This window comes from Pristiophorus japonicus, chromosome 5, assembly GCF_044704955.1.
Source record: "Pristiophorus japonicus isolate sPriJap1 chromosome 5, sPriJap1.hap1, whole genome shotgun sequence".
Classification (NCBI taxonomy): domain Eukaryota; kingdom Metazoa; phylum Chordata; class Chondrichthyes; family Pristiophoridae; genus Pristiophorus; species Pristiophorus japonicus.
The window spans coordinates 167,323,278-167,344,262 of record NC_091981.1 but is presented as its reverse complement, the minus strand read 5'-3'; the positions used below and the strand labels follow the sequence as shown (position 1 = coordinate 167,344,262).

Genomic DNA, 20,985 nt, shown 5'->3' with positions numbered 1-20,985 from the left:
TTTTGTTCTCCTCCCCCTCTTCACCCCTTTCCCTGCCTCTGTACTTGCTTAAAACCTGTTACATCTCAACATTTTTCCAATTCTGATGAAAGGTCTTTGACCTGAAACGGTAACTCCATTTTTCTCTCTACAGATGCTGCCTGATCTGCTGAGTATTTCCAGAATGTTCTGTTTTTATTAGAGCAGATCAATGCCTGGAAAAGAGTTAAAAATAAATCTTAGCAGTGCTCCTTGTTTGGCATATCATGACCCCATAAAGGAAACCTATGTTGAGATAGTTTGCATCACAAAGAGTATCAGCATAGTTTTGTACTGAAAATGCAACAAAAATATTCGGTAATTGCTTATAATACCAACACCCTGAGTTAAGTGGAGCAAAAATACCTCAAGAATCTGAGGTGACCTTGTTTACTGTTTTTTGGGCCATTAAACATTTCTGGAATTATGCCCATAGACAAAAAGTCATCCTGGGGACCCGTCACTCGGCTGTGATTTCCAGCAGAGATGGTCCAAAACTCGGCTGCCCGTGTCTTAACTCACACCAAGTCCTGCTCACCCATCACCCCTGTGCTCGCTGACCTACATTGGCTTTCAGTTAAGCAATGCCTCGATTTCAAAATTCTCATCCTTGTTTTCAAATCCCTCCATTGCTTCGCTCCTCCCTATCTCTGTAATCTCCTCCTGCCCCACAATCCCCTTAGATGTCTGCGCTCCTCTAATTTTGCCCTCTTGAGCATCACTGATTATAATCGCTCAACCACTGTTGGATGTGCCTTCTATTACCTAGGCCCTAAGCTCTGGAACTACCTGCCTAAACCTCCCCTTTTTACCTCTCTTTCCTCCTTCAAGACACTCCATAAAACATACCTCTTCAACCAAGCTCGGGGCTCGGGGAGGATCGGAGCTCGGGGAGGTTCGGGGCTCGGGGAGGTTCGGGGCTCGGGGAGGATCGGGGCTCGGGGAGGATCGGGGTTCAGGGAGGATCGGGGCTCGGGGAGGATCGGGGCTCTGGGAGGTTCGGGGCTCGGGGAGGTCGGGGCTCGGGGAGGATCGGGGCTCAGGGAGGTTGAGGGCTCGGGGAGGATCGGGGCTCGGGGAGGATCAGGGCTCGGGGAGGATCGGGGCTCGGGGAGGTTGCGGGGCTCGGGGAGGTTGCTGGCTCATGGAGGTTGAGGGCTCGGGGAGGATCAGGGCTCGGGGAGGATCGGGGCTCGGAGAGGATCAGGGCTCGGGGTGGATCGGGGCTCGGGGAGGTTTGGGGCTCGGGGAGTATCGGGGCTCGGGGAGGTTCGGGGCTCGGGGAGTATCGGGGCTTGGGGTGGATCGGGGCTCGGGGAGGATCGGGGCTCGGGGAGGTTCGGGGCTCAGGGAGTATCGGGGCTCAGGGAGGAACGGGGCTCAGGGAGGATTGGGGCTCGGGGAGGATCAGGGCTCGGGGAGGATCGGGGCTCAGGAAGGATCAGGGCTCGGGGAGGATCGGGGCTCGGGGAGGTTCGGGGCTCAGGGAGGTTCGGGGCTCGGGGAGGATCAGGGCTCGGGGAGGATCGGGGTTCGGGGAGGATCGGGGCTCGGGGAGGTTCGGGGCTCGGGGAGGTCGGGGCTCGGGGAGGATCGGGGTTCGGGGAGGGTCGGGGCTCAGGGAGGATCAGGGCTCGGGGAGGATCAGGGCTCGGGGTGGATCGGGGCTCGGGGAGGTTCGGGGCTCGGGGAGTATCGGGACTCGGGGAGGTTCGGGGCTCGGGGAATATCGGGGCTCAGGGAGGATCAGGGCTCGGGGAGGATCAGGGCTCGAGGAGGATCGGGGCTCGGGGAGGATCGGGGCTCGGGGAGGATCGGGGCTCGGGTAGGTTTGGGGCTCGGGTAGGTTTGGGGCTCAGGGAGGATCGGGGTTCGGGGAGGTTGCGGGGCTCGGGGCGGATCGGGGCTCGGGGAGGATCGGGGCGGATCGGGGCTCGGGGAGGATCGGGGCTCGGGGAGGTTCGGGGCTCGGGGAGGATCGGGGCTCGGGGAGGATCGGGGAGGATCGGGGCTCGGGGAGGATCGGGGCTCGGGGAGGTTCGGGGCTTGGGGAGGATCGGGGCTCGGGGAGGATCGGGGCTCGGGGAGGATCGGGGCTCGGAGAGGATCGGGGAGGATCGGGGCTCGGGGAGGATCGGGGCTCGGGGAGGATCGGGGCTCAGGGTGGATCGGGGCTCGGGGAGGATCGGGGCTCGGGGAGGTTCGGGTCTCGGGGAGGTTCGGGGCTCGGGGAGGATCGGGGCTCGGGGAGGATCGGGGCGGATCGGGGCTCGGGGAGGATCGGGGCGGATCGGGGCTCGGGGAGGATCGGGGCTCGGGGAGGTTCGGGGCTCGGGGAGGATCGGGGCTTGGGGAGGTTGCGGGGCTCGGGGCGGATCGGGGCTCGGGGAGGATTGGGGCGGATCGGGGCTCGGGGAGGATCGGGGCTCGGGGAGGTTCGGGGCTCGGGGAGGATCGGGGCTCGGGGAGGATCGGGGAGGATCGGGGCTCGGGGAGGATCGGGGCGGATCGGGGCTCGGGGAGGATCGGGGCTCGGGGAGGTTCGGGGCTCGGGGAGGATCGGGGCTTGGGGAGGATCGGGGCTCGGGGAGGAAAGGGGCTCGGGGAGGATCGGGGCTCGGGGAGGATCGGGGAGGATCGGGGCCCGGGGAGGATCGGGGCGGATCGGGGCTCGGGGAGGATCGGGGCTCGGGGAGGATCGGGGCGGATCGGGGCTTGGGGAGGATCGGGGCTCGGGGAGGATCGGGGCGGATCGGGGCTCGGGGAGGATCGGGGCTTGGGGAGGATCGGGGCTCCACGCTGTGGGAGGCTCACCGGATGACTTTGGCTGCTCAGTGCAGGCAACGTGGTGGGGGGAGGGGGGAAGTTAGTGATATTTCTCCTAACTCTCAGGACACGCATGCGCAGAAGGGAGACTTAATACAAATAGTTACTGCGTTCAATAATACAAAAGCAAAATACTGCAGATGCTGGAATCTGGAATAAAAACAGAAAATGCTGGAAATCTCAGCAGGTCAGACAGTATCTGTGGACAGGAAGCAGAGTTAACGTTTCGGGTCGATGCCCCTTCGTCAGAACTGGGGAGTGTTCAGAAAGAACAGATTCTTAACAAGCACTGAAAGGGGGAGGGGAAGAAAGAACAAAAGGGAAGGTCTGTGATAGGGTGGAAGGCAGGAGAGATTAGAGAGACAAAAGGGATGATGGCCCAAATTCAAATGGTAATGCCAGGATTTAGAAAAACATTAGTCAACATAGGATGTGAATGGTGAGATAATGACCAGCTGCCATTAGAGACAAGGAGAAAAATAGAAAGAAACAGCTCTAGGGGGAGGAGGGTGGGGGGAGTTAAGGGAGCCAAAGATTGACAGCAGCTATGCTCCTGAAATTGTTGAACTCAATGTTGAGTCCAGAAGGTAGTAAAGTGCTTAAATGAAAGATGAGGTGCTGTTCCTCGACCTTACGTTGAGTTTCATTGGAACAGTACAAAAGTCCAAGGACAGAGAGGTCAGAGTGGGAACGGAATGGAGAATTAAAGTGACAGGCGACCGGAAGCTCAGAGTCACACTTGCGGACTGAACGGAGGTGTTCAGCAAAGCGGTCACCCAATCTAAGCTTGATCTCTCCAATGTAGAGGCGACCACTCGTGAGCAGCGAATACATACAGTATACTAAATTGAAAGAAGTACAAGTAATTTGTTGTTTCACCTGGAAGGAGTATTTGAGGCCCTGGATAGTGAGAAGGGAGGAGGTGAAAGGGCAGGTGTTGCATCTCCTGCGCTTGCACAGAAAGGTGCCGTGGGAAGGGGAGGGGCTGCTGGGGGTGACTGCAGAATGGACCAGGGTGTCACGGAGGGAGCAGTCCCTTCGGAATGCTGAGAGGGGAGGGGAAGATGTGATTGGTGGTGGGGTCATGCTGGAGGTGGCGGGAATAGCGGAGGATGATCTGTTGAACGTGGAGGCTGGTGGGGTGAAAGGTGAGGACAAGGGGAACCATGTCGTGGTTCTGAGAGGGAGGGGAAGGGGTGAGAGCAGAGCTGCAGGAAATAGAATGGACATGGTCGAGGGCCATGTTAACCACATTAGTGTGAAAGGTGGTGTCGTCAGAGCAGATGCGACAGAGACGGGGAAACTGGGAGAAAGGAACAGAGACCTTACAGCCTGCGGGGTGGGAGGAAGTGCAGTCCAGGTAGCTGTGGGAGTCAGTCGGCTTATAGTGGATACTGGTCAAAAGCCTATCCCCAGGGATGGAGATGGAGAAGTCGAGGAAGGCAAGGGAAGAGTCGGAGATGGACCATGTGAAGGTGAGGGAAGGGTGGAAATTGGATGCAAAGTGAATGACATTTTCTAGTTCAGGGCGAGAGCAGGAAATGGCACTGGTGTCATCAATGTACCGGAAAAAGAGGTGAGGGAGGGGACCTGAGTAGGACTGGAACAAAGAATGTTCCACATGTCCCACGTGTTATTCACATCCCAACTATATTTTAATTGCTGACAGCTGTGTTCTGCACTTAGTGCTGATCTCGCCAGGAGTAGCGGCTGTGAAGGAGCGGCAGGAACAGAAGAGCAGCGAAAAGATAAGGGGGTAGAAACTGCCCTTCGCCGAAACAGGGTGCACCTGCTGTTTTTTAAAGTTTATCTCCGTCGCAGTCCATGGGGCCGAGATACTGGAGAAATTCAGCACTTTGGTTTTTTTTCTCCGTGGTGCGGTGTTCCGGTCGGGTGAGGGGCAGAAGTGGCCTTGCAGGGGGTCTGCCGCCCGATCAGTCATCAGTGCATCGCTGATAACATCATCGTCTCTCCCCTTCAGTTAAAGGGGAAAGCCACTGCAAACTCTGCAGCCACTTCAGTGGTGTCCACTGGGCCACCAGGGAGGGTTCTGGCAGGGCCAGCAGCCTGGCACCCAAGAGGGGGTGTCAGGCTGCCTGTTGGCGGCCCAGCCGAGCCCAGTGGCATAATTGTCGGGCCAGCCCGACAGTCGTCCGAAAAAAAAACAACATGGGGGCTGCGGCAGTGCGCCCTCCCCTTTGTGAAATGGCGGCTCGGCCACCCTTAGAGAGTGCACCCACAGCAAAACCTGTCGGGGGCACCGGCTGGAGGCGGGACCTCTCCCGCGGGGCAATATCAGGTACGGGGCATTTTCATGAGGGGGTCCCAGACACCGCTCTGCTACTGAGGAAGGGTAATTTCTAACATGACGTCCCCTCCACGGAGAGTCGTCAGCCATTTCCACACCGCCTCATGACCACCGCTTATTGAAAGGGCCATTTTCAGCCTTAAGATAAATTTATTTTTAAAACATTTGTTTGTGGACCAGGAGGAGCAGGAGTGCCAAGTTGTCACCAGGAGACCTGGGGTCCCGGACAACACTCGCCTATTCTCTCACCACCACTGTCCTGCCTGATTGAGGGGGGACGTCTTTAAATGGGGGGGGGGTCTGTTGGGAGACTTCCAAGTTAAATTGGCTCAGGCCTCACGTTAAAATCCGGGCTACAGTCTTGACTAAGAGGCTCCGATATTGATAGGAGCTGTTATTGCGAATCGAGAGGGTGGGCCGGGGGGCGGGGGCTGGGGAGTTTTGAACGGGAAACCCAATATTCCCTGCGTATTATTTTTGACAGGATCCCCACTCGGAAGTTAGCCTGATTGACAGGCTTGGCTTCCAGTCAAGCGGGGAACATTCCCAAGCAAAGAGCTGGTAGCTGCTACTGGAAGCATGGAGGGCGCCGGGGGAGGGGGGGGATCATTTCCCCAAATCCGTGGGGAGGGAGATTCGAACCCCGACATCAGAGGTGCTCGATCCTGGGAGGGGTTCGATTCCTGATCGGGAGGACATCTTTAAATGGGGGGGGGTGGTCTGTTGGGGGGCTTCCAATCCCAGGGAAGAAGGTTAGCTTGGGGGGGCCAAGGGGAGCACTTCTGCTCCTCCTGGCCCACAAGCAGTGCTGTAAAAGCACGTACTTTTTCCGTGGAGCTGTGCTCGCCACCCTCGAGCTGCCGGGTTTCCCGAGGCCTGGGAAACCTGGCCAGCCATATTAAAGTGGGAAGTTAAATGAAAGGCTCCCAGTCTCATTTAAATAGCCATCCAGCTTCTTTGGAGCAGTTGGCTTCCCGTCCCCTGTCCACCTCCGTTAAACCCGGAAGTGGGCAGGTTGGAGGTGAGTTGGGGCAGGTTTAAGATTTTTACATCTTACCCGACTCCAAACCACCTGTTTTTGGGGTTAAAATTCACCCCTGAGTGTCAGCAGATATAGCATGTTGGATTCATTCTGCTGAGATTCAAGATATACAGAATTAGTGCAGGAATAGCTTCCACCTTTTTGATTTAACACAATTAAATAATTTCAGGAATATTATAAAACGAGCTGAACTGTGCAATACATACCATGATCACTGACCATTGCAACTCTGGTTTGCACCAGCTTGTGCACTTAAATCAGTGAAATGGATTGTTTCCTACAATCTTATAAATTTATCTAAATTACATGTGATTTTTGACAGTGCAATTTCTACTTATAAGTTACAACTTTTTTTTAAACAGAGAACTCTCATCCTTCCTGTCAAGTTTTATTTTTCCCAAATGAATATGCCCTTTTGGCAAAGCTGTACCTTACTTAAACAGGAAAACTGCTTGAATAAAAACTTACCTTTAATGTTTTTGCAGATATATGAGCATCCTGCCTCAGTGAAAAAGTTATTTCCATTGCCGCCGCATCCACCATAAGTAAACTTCTCACACTTCTGAGTGGCAATGTTGTAATAAAATCTAGGCATCGAGGCTTTACAGTGTCCTACAAGTAGAGGCTCTCGGCAGGATTCTTCGTAGTCTGGAAAAATACAAGTAGTTGCATTTAACTTGTAAAACTGCATGATAATCGAGTTAGTAAACAGAAGTCTTGGGCCCCAAAATTGGTGGCTTTACCGCCCACTGCCACCCACTGCCACCGACTGCCGGCGCGTTTTGCCTCCAGTCTCCCCTCTGTGCCAGTTTCCACTTGGGCTGGAGCGGGCAGGAGGGGAGTACCGCTGCCGGCTGCTGGCGGCCAAGTAGCGTAAGTGACCTCCCACCCTCCGAGCTGCCGGATTGGTGCAGCTGGGAGTCAGCGGGAGCCGGTGCCAGCAGGGGGAAGGACCGCTGTGTGGAGGCAGGTCTAAACCCGACAGTATGGAAGACCTGCAAAAAAAGGTTAGTGAACATCTTAAAAATTCTTTTTTTACAGCGACTTAGCTGGATGGGGTCCCCTGAAGGTGTTCTGGTGTTTTTTTTTGTAATGCTTTTTATTTCCATCTCTTCCACCCTCCCTGGGCCCAACTCCATCCTCAGCGGCACTTGGGCAGCAAGCTCATTTGCCACTGAGATTGAGTGCTCCCGCCCACTGTTGCCCAGATTGACGCCGTATTTTGCTGCCGGGCGGTACTGCCACCTCCTTTATAGGAATCTTCCTGGCAAAGTACCACCCGGTCTCTCGGCAGCCATCGGCGGTCCTTTGGGCGGCACTTGGGCAGGTCTTGGTCTTCACCAATTTCGGCCACATACTGCCTAGAAACAAGAAACAATGGAAATTCCAACTATTACTCGCTAACAAAAGTACCTCCAGAATGTAGAACTCAAATGTGGTGGCTGGGCTTAGCTAGTATACAAGTGCACTATTACTGCCTCAACATCCACAACTGTGAAGAAGAAAATCAGCAGGGTTCCCACTCCTGATCACCACCAGTGACTCTGGATAGATAGTGCGTGTGTGTGGAATCTGGGTCATGATTGGATTGAATTTGCTTGTGATGTTTTTCTCCTCTATGGTTGAATGACCCATCAACGTTCACTGACTAGGGTCACATATGAAAAATGACTACTCAGGCGAGGTACTGGAGGGTGACTGACACATGTGAAACCATAGCTCAGCGGCAGTCAATGTTTTCAGAAGAGCAGAAAAAGGGAGAAAATAGACAATAAACTATGGCGATGGAATAATATCATCTCTAATTAAAATACTCTAAACATAAATGTGGAATGGCAAAAGTATTTGTTATATATGTACACCTTGAAATTAAGCTGGTGGATAATAGGTTCTAATCTTTTTTGCGGTTTTAATGAATCCATTTATTTTAAATAGCAGAGAGGGGAATTTCAGACAATCATGTTAACCTACAATTCCACAGCATAATTTCAAGGGCCTAGAGTTTTGTTTCTAAATATTAATAAAGATGTATACAAGTGGATGGTCAAATTGATAAAGTAACAACAACTACTTGCATTTATATAGCGCCTTTAATGCAGAAAACTTTCTAAGGCACATCACAGCGATAAAACCGATGCCAAGCAGTAATGAAAGAGTTAGGAGAAATGGCCAAAAGTATGGTCAATAAAATACATTTTGAAGAGGTTTTAAATGGTGGAGAAAGAAGAAGCAAGGCAAAGAGGTTTATGGAGGGAGTTACCAGAGTAGGCCAGAGACAGCTGAAGGCTCTGCCATTGATGACAGACTGAAAAGGGTTCAAGGGATTGCACAGAAGACTAGAATCAGAAAATTGAAGGGTGTGGACTATGCTCTTAGGCTGGAGGAGGTTGCTGAGTTAGGGTGAGGCTAGGCCATGAATTGATTTGTAAAAGAGGGCAAGGATTTTCAATTCAATTCAATACAGTGGAAGTCAGCAAGGATGGTGGTGATGGGTGAAAAGGCCTTAGTGAAAAACTTGCTGCAGGCAGCACTGTTCTGGGCAAGTTAGAGTTTGTGAAAGGTAGAACATGAGAAGCTGATGATTAGGGCATTGCAGAAGTCAAGTCTGCAGATAACGAAAGTGTGGATAAGGGTTTCAGCAGCAGAAGGCTTTAGCTAAAAGCAGACAAAGGCTGTGGAGGTGGAAGCAAGTGATCTTGGGATGAATGATATGGGCTTTAAAATAGTAGCTCGGAGCAGGATGGATGGAGCCTATGGCAAGAGTTGTAGAAGCTAAATAAGATAGCTGTGGTCTTTCCAATGTTCAATTGAAGGAAGTTCTGACTTCCATGTGAGTCTCACAACACAAATATGGTCATGGACTTGAGGGACAAGCTGGCGAAACAATGCTGGGTAAAACTAAACAGTTCGGCAACCTGTTGTGACAGAATAACTGGAGCATGATATGAAAATTGCTTTTGTTGCTGAAGTGTGAAAGATAGTGTGTACTAAAACAACCTGCCTTAAAAGGTGTTCGGTACATCAAAATCAAATGCTCTGTGATGGTTTACCATAATCACACAACATTGATTGCGAATGGAATAATTTCTCTATTCATAAGGCTTTAAGCAACAAGTCACATTTCCACTTCAACAGTGATTCATAAATAAAATAATGATGCATTATTAAAACATCTTCTAACTTGGAGTAAGTATAATGAACATCAATATAATCCACTTTAAAAGACAGAGCAGAGAATCCAGACAAATATGAACTCTTCAGAAATCAGAGACACAGCTAAACAGGAGATTTTCTGCGGCCATGGCAGAATCCAAATGGACTTTGCTGCACATTTGTTCTGATTGGATAAGTATTAAACAAACTATTAGTAAAAGATTAGCATTATGAAGGCTAACAATACTCTATTCATCCTTATGTCCTTTTATACTAAAAATCAAAAGATATTTCTGGTAGGTAATTTGATACATTTTGCTGAGACATGAACTGAATCAGGCAGGTCTGACTAAAAATCACAGGGAGACCTCATTATAATGCGACTCTGTGGGTCATAATGGCCTTCTGAAGTTCAAAATGTTGTGCTTTATTTATTCTGTTACTGTTGAAAGTAGAAACATACTGCTGAAACCAAGTAGCTCCAACTATGGGAAATCTATTCACAAATGTATCCATACATTTTCTACTTCCAGGTTCCATTTCTCCAATGCTTTCCTCACCGCCCTCCCACACTCCATGCTATATAAATAACAACTCACCCAAAACTCTTGCCACCCACAACCTGTTCAGTGCTGTCACCTCTGTCTTTGCCAGTCTCCACTGGCTCCCCGTTCCAAAATGAATTGAATTCAAAATCCTCATCCTCGTGTCGAAATGCCTCCACATCCTCACCTCACCCCAGAAAATGGCAGAATGTTACATCTGTCATTTATACAATCTGGACACAAATCTGCTTTGTAGCCCTACTCAGCTTTAAAGTTAAGCACTTGAACATTTTACATCTGAGTGACCATAACAAAATAGCTGCGTAATGGGATCATTGGACTATTTGAGCTGCAAAAATGAAACAAATATGTGTAGATCTCGTGTAAACAGGTATCAGCTGTGGCTCAGTGATCGCACTCTCACCTGAGTGAAAAGGTTGTGTGTTCAAGTTCCATTCCCGAGACCTTAGCATAAAATCTAGGCTAACACTCCAGTGCAGTACTGAGGGAGCACTGCACTGTTGGAGGTGCCGTGTTTCAGATGAAACATTAAATTAAGGCCCTGTCTGTCCTGTCAGGTGGCCATAAAAGAACCCATTGCTTTATTCGAAGAACAGCATTGGAGTTCTCACCAGTATCTGGTGAATATTTGTCACTCATCCAACATCAGATTATATTTTACAGATTATATGATCATGATCTCATTGGTGTTTGTGGACAAATTAGCTGCACTTCAAAAGTACTTAATGGCAGTAAAGTGCTTTGGGATGTCCTGAGGTTGTGAAAGATACCATATAAATGTAAGCCATTCTTTCTATAACAGGGCATTTAATACTCATTTTGGTAAATTAAATAACCCTTTATTCCTTGTGTGTGTGTGGATTTCATCCCCTACGGGGAACAACGGACATGATCTTTGCAGCACGGCAACTGCAGAAAAAATGCAGGGAGCAGCGCCAGTCCTTATACATGGCCTTTTTCGGTCTTACAAAGGCCTTTGACACTCGATCGTGAGGGCTTATGGAGCGTCCTCCTCCGTTTTGGATGCCCCCGAAGGTTTGTCAACATCCTTCGCCTGCTCCATGACGACATGCAGGCCGTGGTCCTTACCAATGGATCCATTACAGACCCATTCCACATCCGGACTGGGGTCAAACAGGACTGCGTCATCGCTCCAACCCTCTTCTCAATCTTCCTCGTTGCCATACTCCACCTCACTGTCAACAAGCTCTCCACTGGAGTGGAACTAAACTACAGAACCAGTGGGAAGCTGTTTAACCGACGACGCCTCCAGGGCAGGTCCAAGATCACCCAAACCTCTGTCGTTGAGCTGCAGTAAGCGGATGACGCCTACCTCTGCACACATTCTGAGGCTGAACTCCAGGATATAGTCGATGTATTCCCCGAGGCATATGAAAGCATGGGCCTCATGCTTAACATCCAGAAGACAAAAGTCCTCCACCAGCCTGTCCTCGCCGCACAGCACTGCCCCCAGTCATCAAGATTCATGGAGCGGCCCTCAACAACGTGGACCACTTTCCATACCTCAGGAGCCTCATATCAACAAAGAAAGACATTGATGCGGAGATTCACCATTGCCTCCAGTGCGCCAGTGCTGCTTCGGCCGCCTGAGGAAAAGAGTGTTCGAAGACCAGGCCCTCAAATCTACCACCAGGTCTACAGAGCTGTAGTGATACCCGCCCTCCTGTATGGATCAGAGGCATGGATAATGTACAGAAGACACCTCAAATCGCTGGAGATATGTCACCAACGATGTCTCCGCAAGATCCTGCAAATTCCCTGGGAGGACAGACGCACCAACATCAGTGTCCTTGCCCAGGCTAACATCCCCAGCATTGAAGCACTAACCACTCTCGATCAGCTTCGCTGGGCAGGCCACATAGTTCGCATGCCAGACACGAGGCTCCCTAAGCAATTGTGCTATGTGGAGCTCCTTCATGGCAAATGAGCCAAAGGTGGGCAGCAGAAACGTTACAAGGACACCCTCAAAGCCTCCCTGGTGAAGTGCGACATCATCACTGACACTTGGGAGACCCTGACCGAAGACCGTCCTAGGTGGAGAAAGTGTATCTGGGAGGGCGTTGAGCTCCTCGAATCTCAACGCTGCGAGTGTGAAGAGGTCAGGCACAGGTAGCGGAAGGAGTGTGTGGTAAATCAGTGCCACCCTCCCCTTCCCCAGAGCGAATATCTGTCCCACCTGTGACAGGGTCTGTGGCTCTCGTGTTGGACTGTTCAGCCACCAAAAAATTCACTTTAGAAGTGGAAGCAAGTCTTCCTTGATTTCGAGGGACTGCCGATGATGATGATGTTTATGAATAACCATCATAGGCTGTCCCTCTGTCATGTATCCGACATGGCTACTGTTGGTACAATCACAAGGTGTGCCACCAGAGGGCATAGCACTGGGAGACTTGTAGGTTACCTGTACAGGTGTGCCTGGCCTAGTATAAAAGGCAGAGCACCAGGTGTGATCCTCACTCTGGAGTTAGCAAAGGAAGGACTAAGGTCACTACAGTTCAAGTACAACACATTGCCTCGTGGAGTCATTATTAGAGCATCTAAGGATCGAGTAAGATTTGCTTTCACTCTTAAAATGGTTGAACAGTCCAATACGAGAGCCACAGTCCCTGTAACAGGTGGGACAGATATTCGTCATTAAGGGTAAGGGTAGGTGGGACTGGTTTGCCGCACACTCCTTCCGCCACTTCGGGCGGTCTTTGGTCAGGGACTCCCAGGTGTCGGAGGGGATAAAAACATAAGAACATAAGAATTAGGAACAGGAGTAGGCCATCTAGCCCCTCGAGCCTGCTCCACCATTCAACAAGATCATGGCTGAACTGGCCGTGGACTCAGCTCCACTTATCCGCCCGCTCCCCGTAACCCTTAATTCTCTTATTGGTTAAAAATCTATCTATCTGTGATTTGAATACATTCAATGAGCTAGCCTCAACTGCTTCCTTGGGCAGAGAATTCCAAAGATTCACAACCCTCTGGGAGAAGAAATTCCTTCTCAACTCGGTTTTAAATTGGCTCCCCCGTATTTTGAGGCTGTGCCCCCTAGTTCTAGACTCCCCGACCAGTAGAAACAACCTCTCTGCCTCGATCTTGTCTATCCCTTTCATTATCTTAAATGTTTCTATAAGATCACCCCTCATCCTTCTGAACTCCAACGAATAAAGACCCAGTCTACTCAATCTATCATCATAAGGTTACCCCCTCATCTCCAGAATCAGCCTAGTGAATCGTCTCTGTACCCCCTCCAAAGCTAGTATATCCTTCCTTAAGTAAGGTGACCAAAACTGCACGCAGTACTCCAGGTGCGACCTCACCAATACCCTATACAGTTGCAGCAGGACCTCCCTGCTTTTGTACTCCATCCCTCTCGCAATGAAGGCCAACATTCCATTCGCCTTCCTGATTACCTGCTGTACCTGCAAACTAACTTTTTGGGATTCATGCACAAGGACCCCCAGGTCCCTCTGCACCGCAGCATGTTGTAATTTCTCCCCATTCAAATAATATTCCCTATTACTGTTTTTTTTCCCAAGGTGGATGACCTCACACTTTCCGACATTGTATTCCATCTGGCAAACCTTAGCCCATTCGCTTAACTTATCTAAATCTCTTTGCAGCCTCTCTGTGTCCTCTACACAACGCCCTTTCCCACTAATCTTTGTGTCTTCTGCAAATTTTGTTACACTACACTCTGTCCCTTCTTCCAGGTCATCTATGTATATTGTAGACAGTTGTGGTCCCAGCACCGATCCCTGTGGCACAACACTAACCACCGATTTCCAACCCGAAAAGGACCTATTTATCCCGACTCTCTGCTTTCTGTTAGCCAGCCAATTCTCTATCCACACGAATACATTTCCTCTGACTTCGCGTACCTTTATCTTCTGCAGTAACCTTTTGTGTGGCACCTTATCGAATGCCTTTTGGAAATCTAAATACACATCCATCGGTACACCTCTATCCACCATGCACGTTATATCCTCAAAGAATTCCAGTAAATTAGTTAAACATGATTTCCCCTTCATGAATCCATGTTGCGTCTGCTTGATTGCACTATTCCTATCTAGATGTCCCGCTTTTTCTTCCTTAATGATAGTTTCAAGCATTTTCCCCACTACAGATGTTAAACGAACCGGCCTATAGTTACCTGCCTTTTGTCTGCCCCCCTTTTTAAACAGAGGCGTTACATTAGCTGCTGTCCAGAGAATTTTGGTAGATTATAACGAATGCATCTGCTATAACTTCCGCCATCTATTTTAATACACTGGGATGCATTTCATCAGGACCAAGGGGCTTGTCTACCTTAAGTCCCATTAGCCTGTCCGGCACTACCCCCCTAGTGATAGTGATTGTCTCAAGGTCCTCCCTTCCCACATTCCTGTGACCAGCAATTTTTGGCATGGTTTTTGTGTCTTCCACTGTGAAGACCGAAGCAAAATAATTGTTTAAGGTCTCAGCCATTTCCACATTTCCCATTATTAAATCCCCCTTCTCATCTTCTAAGGGACCAACATTTACTTGAGTCACTCTTTTCCGTTTTATATATCTGTAAAAGCTTTTGCTGTCTGTTTTTATGTTTTGCGCAAGTTTACTTTCGTAATCTATCTTTCCTTTCTTTATTGCTTTCTTCGTCATTCTTTGCTGTTGTTTAAAATTTTCCCAATCTTCTAGTTTCCCCCTAACCTTGGCCACCTTATACGCATTGGTTTTTAATTTGATACTCTCCTTTATTTCCTTGGTTATCCACGGCTGGTTATCCCTTCTCTTACCGCCCTTCTTTTTCACTGGAATATATTTTTGTTGAGCACTATGAAAGAGCTCCTTAAAAGTCCTCTACTGTTCCTCAATTGTGCCACCGTTTAGTCTGTGTTTCCAGTCTACTTTAGCCAACTCTGCCCTCATCCCACTGTAGTCCCCTTTGTTCAAGCATAGTATGCTCGTTTGAGACAATACTTCCTCACCCTCAATCTGTATTACAAATTCAACCATACTGTGATCACTCATTCCGAGAGGATTTTTTACTCGGAGATCGTTTATTATTCCTGTCTCATTACACAGGACCAGATCTAAGATAGCTTGCTCCCTTGTAGGTTCTGTAACATACTGTTCTAAGAAACAATCCCGTATGCATTCTATGAATTCCTCCTCCAGGCTACCCCGTGCGATTTGATTTGACCAATCGATATGTAGGTTAAAGTCTCCCATGATTACTGCCATTCCTTTTTCACATGCCTCCATTATTCCCTTGATTATTGCCCGCCCCACCGTAAAGTTATTATTTGGGGGCCTATAAACTACGCCCACCAGTGACCTTTTCCCCTTACTATCTCTAATCTCCACCCACAATGATTCAACATTTTGTTCATTAGAGCCACTATCGTCTCTCACAGCTGCCCTGATATCATCCTTTATTAACAGAGCTACCCCACCTCCTTTCCCTTCTTGTCTATCTTTCTGAATCGTCAGATACCCCTGTATGTTTAATTCCCAGTCTTGGCCACCCTGCAACCACGTTTCTGTAATGGCCACCAAATCATACCCATTTGTAATGATTTGTGCCGTCAACTCATTTACTTTATTTCGAATGCTGCGTGCGTTTAGGTGGAGTGTTTTAATACCAGTTTTTAAACCATGATTTTTAGTTTTGACCCCTCCTGCAGCCCCTATATATTCAGTGGCCCTTTTTGTTTTTTGCCTTGGGTTTCTCTGCCCTCCACTTTTAATCATCTCCTTTCTGCCTTTTGCTTTTGTCTCCTTTTTGTTTCCCTCTGTCTCCCTGCATTGGTTCCCATCCGCCTGCCACTTTATCAGGGAGGCTTTGAGGGTGTCCTTGTAACGTTTCCTCTGCCCGGCTCGGCTGCCGTGAAGGAGTTCCGAGTAGAACACTTGTTTTGGAACTGTAGTTGTGTATGACTTGTGTTAATAAACAATTGTTTATGGCTGTTTAAAGCTGCATTTACACTGTGAAAAGTGTCTCCAATACAGGAAACTTAATACACACTATTGAACAACACCAGGGTGAAAAACAGCAAAAAAGGATATGGGGGAAATCATTCCAGCAGGAGTGTGAAGAAAAAGCAGGAAAACTTTAACCACAATAGAAGAAACTACAGATAGCAAACAGGAAATCTTCTCCAAGTGTGAACTCATTCCAATAGAATTAGCCCAAACTGTGCCTCAAACACAACCTCTGATTAAGCAGATTCTGAGGCATACTTCAGATGATCTCTTCTGTAAGTTCAAGGACAATGTTCATTGACTTTCTTCCGCCTTTAACCTTCTCTAATATCCTGAGTAAATTTAACGGATTTGCAGAACTGTGCTGGTGCTGAACTTCACTAATTCTGCCTGTCCTTTGATATCCTCATATTGTTCTATGAAACAGAAGTAAAGTCTCACCATTTTGTTGTTATAAATAAGCACTAAAGAACACTCCACGTTTCATTTCTGGAGCTTTACCAGCAAAGCTGACGATAAATTCGAGCCCTCCAGCAGCAGATCTTTGCTGTTAACACAGGAGTCTGTCATAAACTTGACCACCCCACTAAGATTCAGTTACTTACCTTCTGAAACTTGCTTGTCACTTTGGGTCCTTGTCACAATGTTTCCAGTAACGTTACAAATGTTCTTATCATTGCTATTGAGGAAAATAAATTAAAGAAAAAAAGTCAACTTCAGCGCACTGGATTATTTTAAACCTGTTACCTTCCAGCGGCGTGCCAGACAGTGGGGCCACCAGGAAGATGCCGCAGATCATGGTGAAAAGCGTCAGCTCCATCATTTTGTTGGACCCAGTGACTTGCGTTGATTCCGCTGTCGATTCTTCGCTGTGACTCGGGACTTCAGGCGGAACTGGATCAGCAGAATCGAGCGGACTCTTCACTCCTTGACTTGAAGCTCTGTCGTGCCACATTTATAGAGCGGGCTTTCCGGCCACTGCACTCAGTCCGGCTCTGAGATGCTCCAGTGTGACTCCAACTGGAAAACCAATGACGTCACTTTTTTGGATACAAAATAAAGTGCAATCGATGATCTATATAACTTGCACAACATTTATTATCCCTGATACATGATACATGATGATGGGCAGTGGGCCCTTGCAGCACGTGATTTTAGGGTTTTAGGGGTAGGTAAAATACTCAGGGCCAGAGTGGGTTTGACAGTGAGGGGGGGAGGTTTGAGTGGGAAAGAGGTGGAGAATGGTAGCAGAGAAAGGTTTGTTCGGGGAAGAGCTCCCTAGGGAGCTGCTATCTCATCCATCATCCCATCCATTATCACCTCCCTGCTGCCAAGTTCCTCCAGCTGGACCCTCGCTTCTCACTCCCCACTGACTGACTCAGCTGCTCCAACCGACCCCCAGCGATCTCAACGGCGGTGAGCCTCTGACCAGCTTCAAATACAGGTTTGGGCCTACCTCACGCACGAGCCTTCACTCCGGTGACGTCCAGGCCTGCCTCCCACCGGTGACAGCCTGGCCTTCATTCCCCCGGCGATGTCCTGGCCTTCATCCCTCCGGTGACAGCCTGGCCTTCATCCCTCCAGCAACAGCCTGGCCTTTATCCCTCCGGCGACATCGGGGCCTATCTTCCTCCAGCGACAGCAGGGCCTTCACTCCACCGGCGATATCCTGGCCTTCATCCCTCCGGCGATATCCTGGCCTTCATCCCTCTGGCGACGGCCTGGCCTTCATCCCTCCGGCGACATAGGGGCCTACCTTCCTCCAGCGACAGTAGGGCCTTCACTCCACCGGCGATATCCTGGCCTTCATCCCTCCGGCGACGTCCTGGCTTTCCTTCCTCCAACAACGCTGTAGCCTCCCCCCGGCCGCTGGCCCCACTCAACGGTAGAATCTCTGTCGAGCACATGGTGTGCACAATGGCTGTGGTCACTCTGACCTATTTGACCTCTCCTCCTTCCACAAAATGGACCTCTGACCGTCGTAAGCAACTAGGCTCATACAGCAGTGCCTGGTCTCCAATTGTCTTGGACCCTCTTGCCACTGGACCAAGACCCTGCTCAGCTAAGCCCGTATGGTAGCCGGTGTGCAACGGCCAGCCCACATTAAAAGAACTCAAGCACAGGCATCTTCCACCCTTCAAAATGAAATTTGGGACCTGGAACATCAGGGCCCTAATGGACATCCCCAACTGCGACAGACCGGAACGCTGCACCGCCATCGTTGCCCGGGAACTTAGACGCTTCGATGTCGACATCGCCGACCTAAGCAAGACCCAGCGGGCAGGGGAAGGGCAGCTCAAGGAACAAGGTGGAGGTTACACCTACTTCGAGAAAGGCAAACCAGAGGAAGAACGCCGCTTCCATGGAGTCGGTTTCGCCATCAAGAACAAGCTGGTAGACCACCTCAGAAACTCCCCCTGCCGGATTAGCGAACGTTTCATAAATCTCTGACTCGCCCTATCCCAGAACCAGTGTGCCACAGTTATCAGTGCATACGCCCCAACACTTGACGCAACAGATGAGGCCAAAGAGGAATTTTACTCCAGCCTCAAACAATCCCTGTCCCGCGTTCCTATGGATGACAAATTGATCTTCCTCAGTGACTTCAAGGCCAGGGTTGGTAAGGACACAGACCTCTGGGGAGGCGTGATCAGCAGAGAGGGGGCAGGGAAAACCAACTCCAGTGGTACCATGATCCTGACAAAATGCCTAGAACACGACCTTGTCATCACTAGCACCTTGTTCTGCCAGAGGGACATGTAGAAGGCATCGTGGCAACACCCTCACTCCAAATACTGGCACCTGCACGACTACATCATCGTTCGAGCCATGGATCGCAAGGACGTGCGCATCACCCATGCCATGACACGAGCTGATGACTGCTGGACAGACCACCGCCTAATCCGTTTCATCATCAACATCAATATAGCCCCAAAGCGGTGATAGCAGCAGAAGCAGTGCCGCAGAAAAATCAACACTAGGCACTCAAAAACCCAGCTAAGAGAACCCTATACAGCCAGCGTATCACTGCTAACCTGACGACCCTTGATGACCCCGAGACGCAGAATGCCCATAATGCTTGGGCTGCCCTCCAGGCCACCATAACCAGTGCCTGTGAAGAGACACTCGATCACTCAACCAGGAAACACCAGGACTGGTTTGATGAGAATGACCAGTGTCATGTATCTCACACTATTGTACATAACTGTATCTTACCATGCTATACATGACTGTAACTAGATATGACCTGTAACCACAAGCATACCTTACCACCAGGGGTGCACTTGCAGGAGACACTGCATACCTGTTCCACACAGGTATATAAAGGCAGGTCTCAGGCAAGTACGGTATTCGAGAGCTGTGAAATAAAGGTGCAGGTCCTGAGTGACCTTGACTTCAGCATGTGCCTCGTGTGAGTTTGTACGGCAGGGACAGGACTTTACAGTGGCAACGAGTTATGGGATCACAGAATCCACAGAATGCGACCAACGGCTCAGATGAAAAATACAATGCCGGAGATAATTGGGAGGACTTTATAGAAAGGCTCCAGCAAAGCTTTTTAACCAAAGACTTGTTGGGCGACGATAAGGCAGACAAGAGAAGAGCCCATCTCTTGACCAACTGTGGCTTGAAAACATATGCCTTAATGAAGGACCTGCTGGCACCCGAGAAACCAGCAAGCAAGTCGTTTGAAGAGTTGAGCACACTGGTAAGAGACCACTTGAAGCCAGCAAGCAGCCTACACATGGCCAGACACAGATTCTACAACTACAGACGTTGTGTGGGCCAGAGCATACCCGACTTTGTGGCGGAACTTCGGAGGCTGGTTAGTTTATGTGAGTTCTCCGATGAACTAAGGAGAGAAGTACTGAGAGACTTTTTTATTGAAGGAATAGGCCACGCAGGCATATTCCAAAAGCTCATGGAGACCAAGAACTTGACCCTAGAGGCAGCAGCACTGGTCACACAGACATTCTTGGCAGGAGAAGAAGAAACGAGGTTGATCTATACTGTGGGTATGACATCTAACGAAACATCGGAACAAGGGGTTCACAGTGTGAAACAAGCCGCTACCCACACACACAGCCAAAGGCAGGAGAGCAGGCCCTCAACAGCAGGCACTTGCACCAGAAGCCATCAAGGGCTACATGAACAGCCATTCACACCTCATCAACCCACAATGCGAGCAATCAACTAAAAACTGAGAGAATCTCAAGAGAGATCAGCCAGACGCAGCTCATCCTTCGGAAACAATGGAAGTGGTCTGTGCTGGAGATGTGGGGGAAGGCACTCATCAAGGGGGTGTCGATTTCAGCATGCCGTTTGCAGAAACTGCAACCATACAGGGCATCTGGCCCGCATGTGCAGAAAAACAGCAGCTCGGCTGGTGTACGAATCGGAAGGGTCAGAAAGCGGACCAGAAGACGGTGGGGACAGTGCCCTGGACACCGAGGTACAGCGGGTCAACACGATCAATGGCCTTGTTCTTACAACAAGACGCCTCCAATAATGATGAGGGTCCTACTCAACGGGATACCCGTCAACATGGAACTGGATACGGGATCGAATCAATCTCTTATGAGCGTTCAACAATTTGAACAGCTGTGGCCGCACAAAAGCAACAGACCAAAACTCAGAAGGGTCGACACCAAACTAAGGACCTATACCAAAGAAATCATCCCAGTCCTTGGTAGCGCCACGCTCTCAGTCACACACAAAGGACGGTGAACCGACTTCTCCTGTGGATTGTCCCTGGAGATCTCCCAGCACTGTTGGGGAGAAGCTGGCTGGCAAAACTCAATTGGAAATGGGATGATGTTCACGCCATGTCGTCAGAGGAACGGACCTCCTGCTCAACAGTTCCAAATCGATTTGAACATCTCTTTCAGCCAGGTGTGGGCACCTTCAAAGGGGCTAAAGTTAAAATCTACATCACACAGAATGCTAGACCAGTCCATCTCAAGGCTAGAGCTGTGCCCTATGTGATGAGGGAAAAGATTGAACATGAACTGGACAGGCTTCTGTGGGAAGGCATTATCTCACCCGTGGAATTTACCGACTGGGCAAGGCCCATCATCCCAGTCATGAAGCCTGTTGGA

At 49.7% G+C, this 20,985-nt stretch overlaps 1 protein-coding gene across 4 annotated transcripts in view; it reads right to left on the bottom strand.

Annotated features, from left to right (window-relative positions):
* tfpi2 (tissue factor pathway inhibitor 2) overlaps positions 1–16,893 on the bottom strand; it is a 217,740-nt gene extending 200,847 nt beyond the window's left edge. For 3 of the 4 annotated variants that reach the window (XR_011593362.1, XR_011593361.1, XM_070881079.1), the window contains exon 1: positions 16,634–16,893. Coding sequence is in view for 2 of the 4 variants with exons in the window: in XM_070881079.1 (XP_070737180.1) it covers positions 16,634–16,841 (208 nt within the window). In the remaining 2 variants the exon portion in view is untranslated. The remainder of the gene's footprint in view (positions 1–16,633) is intronic. The other variant, XM_070881080.1, reaches the window with a different exon arrangement.
* Between the last annotated feature and the right edge of the window lie 4,092 nt (positions 16,894–20,985).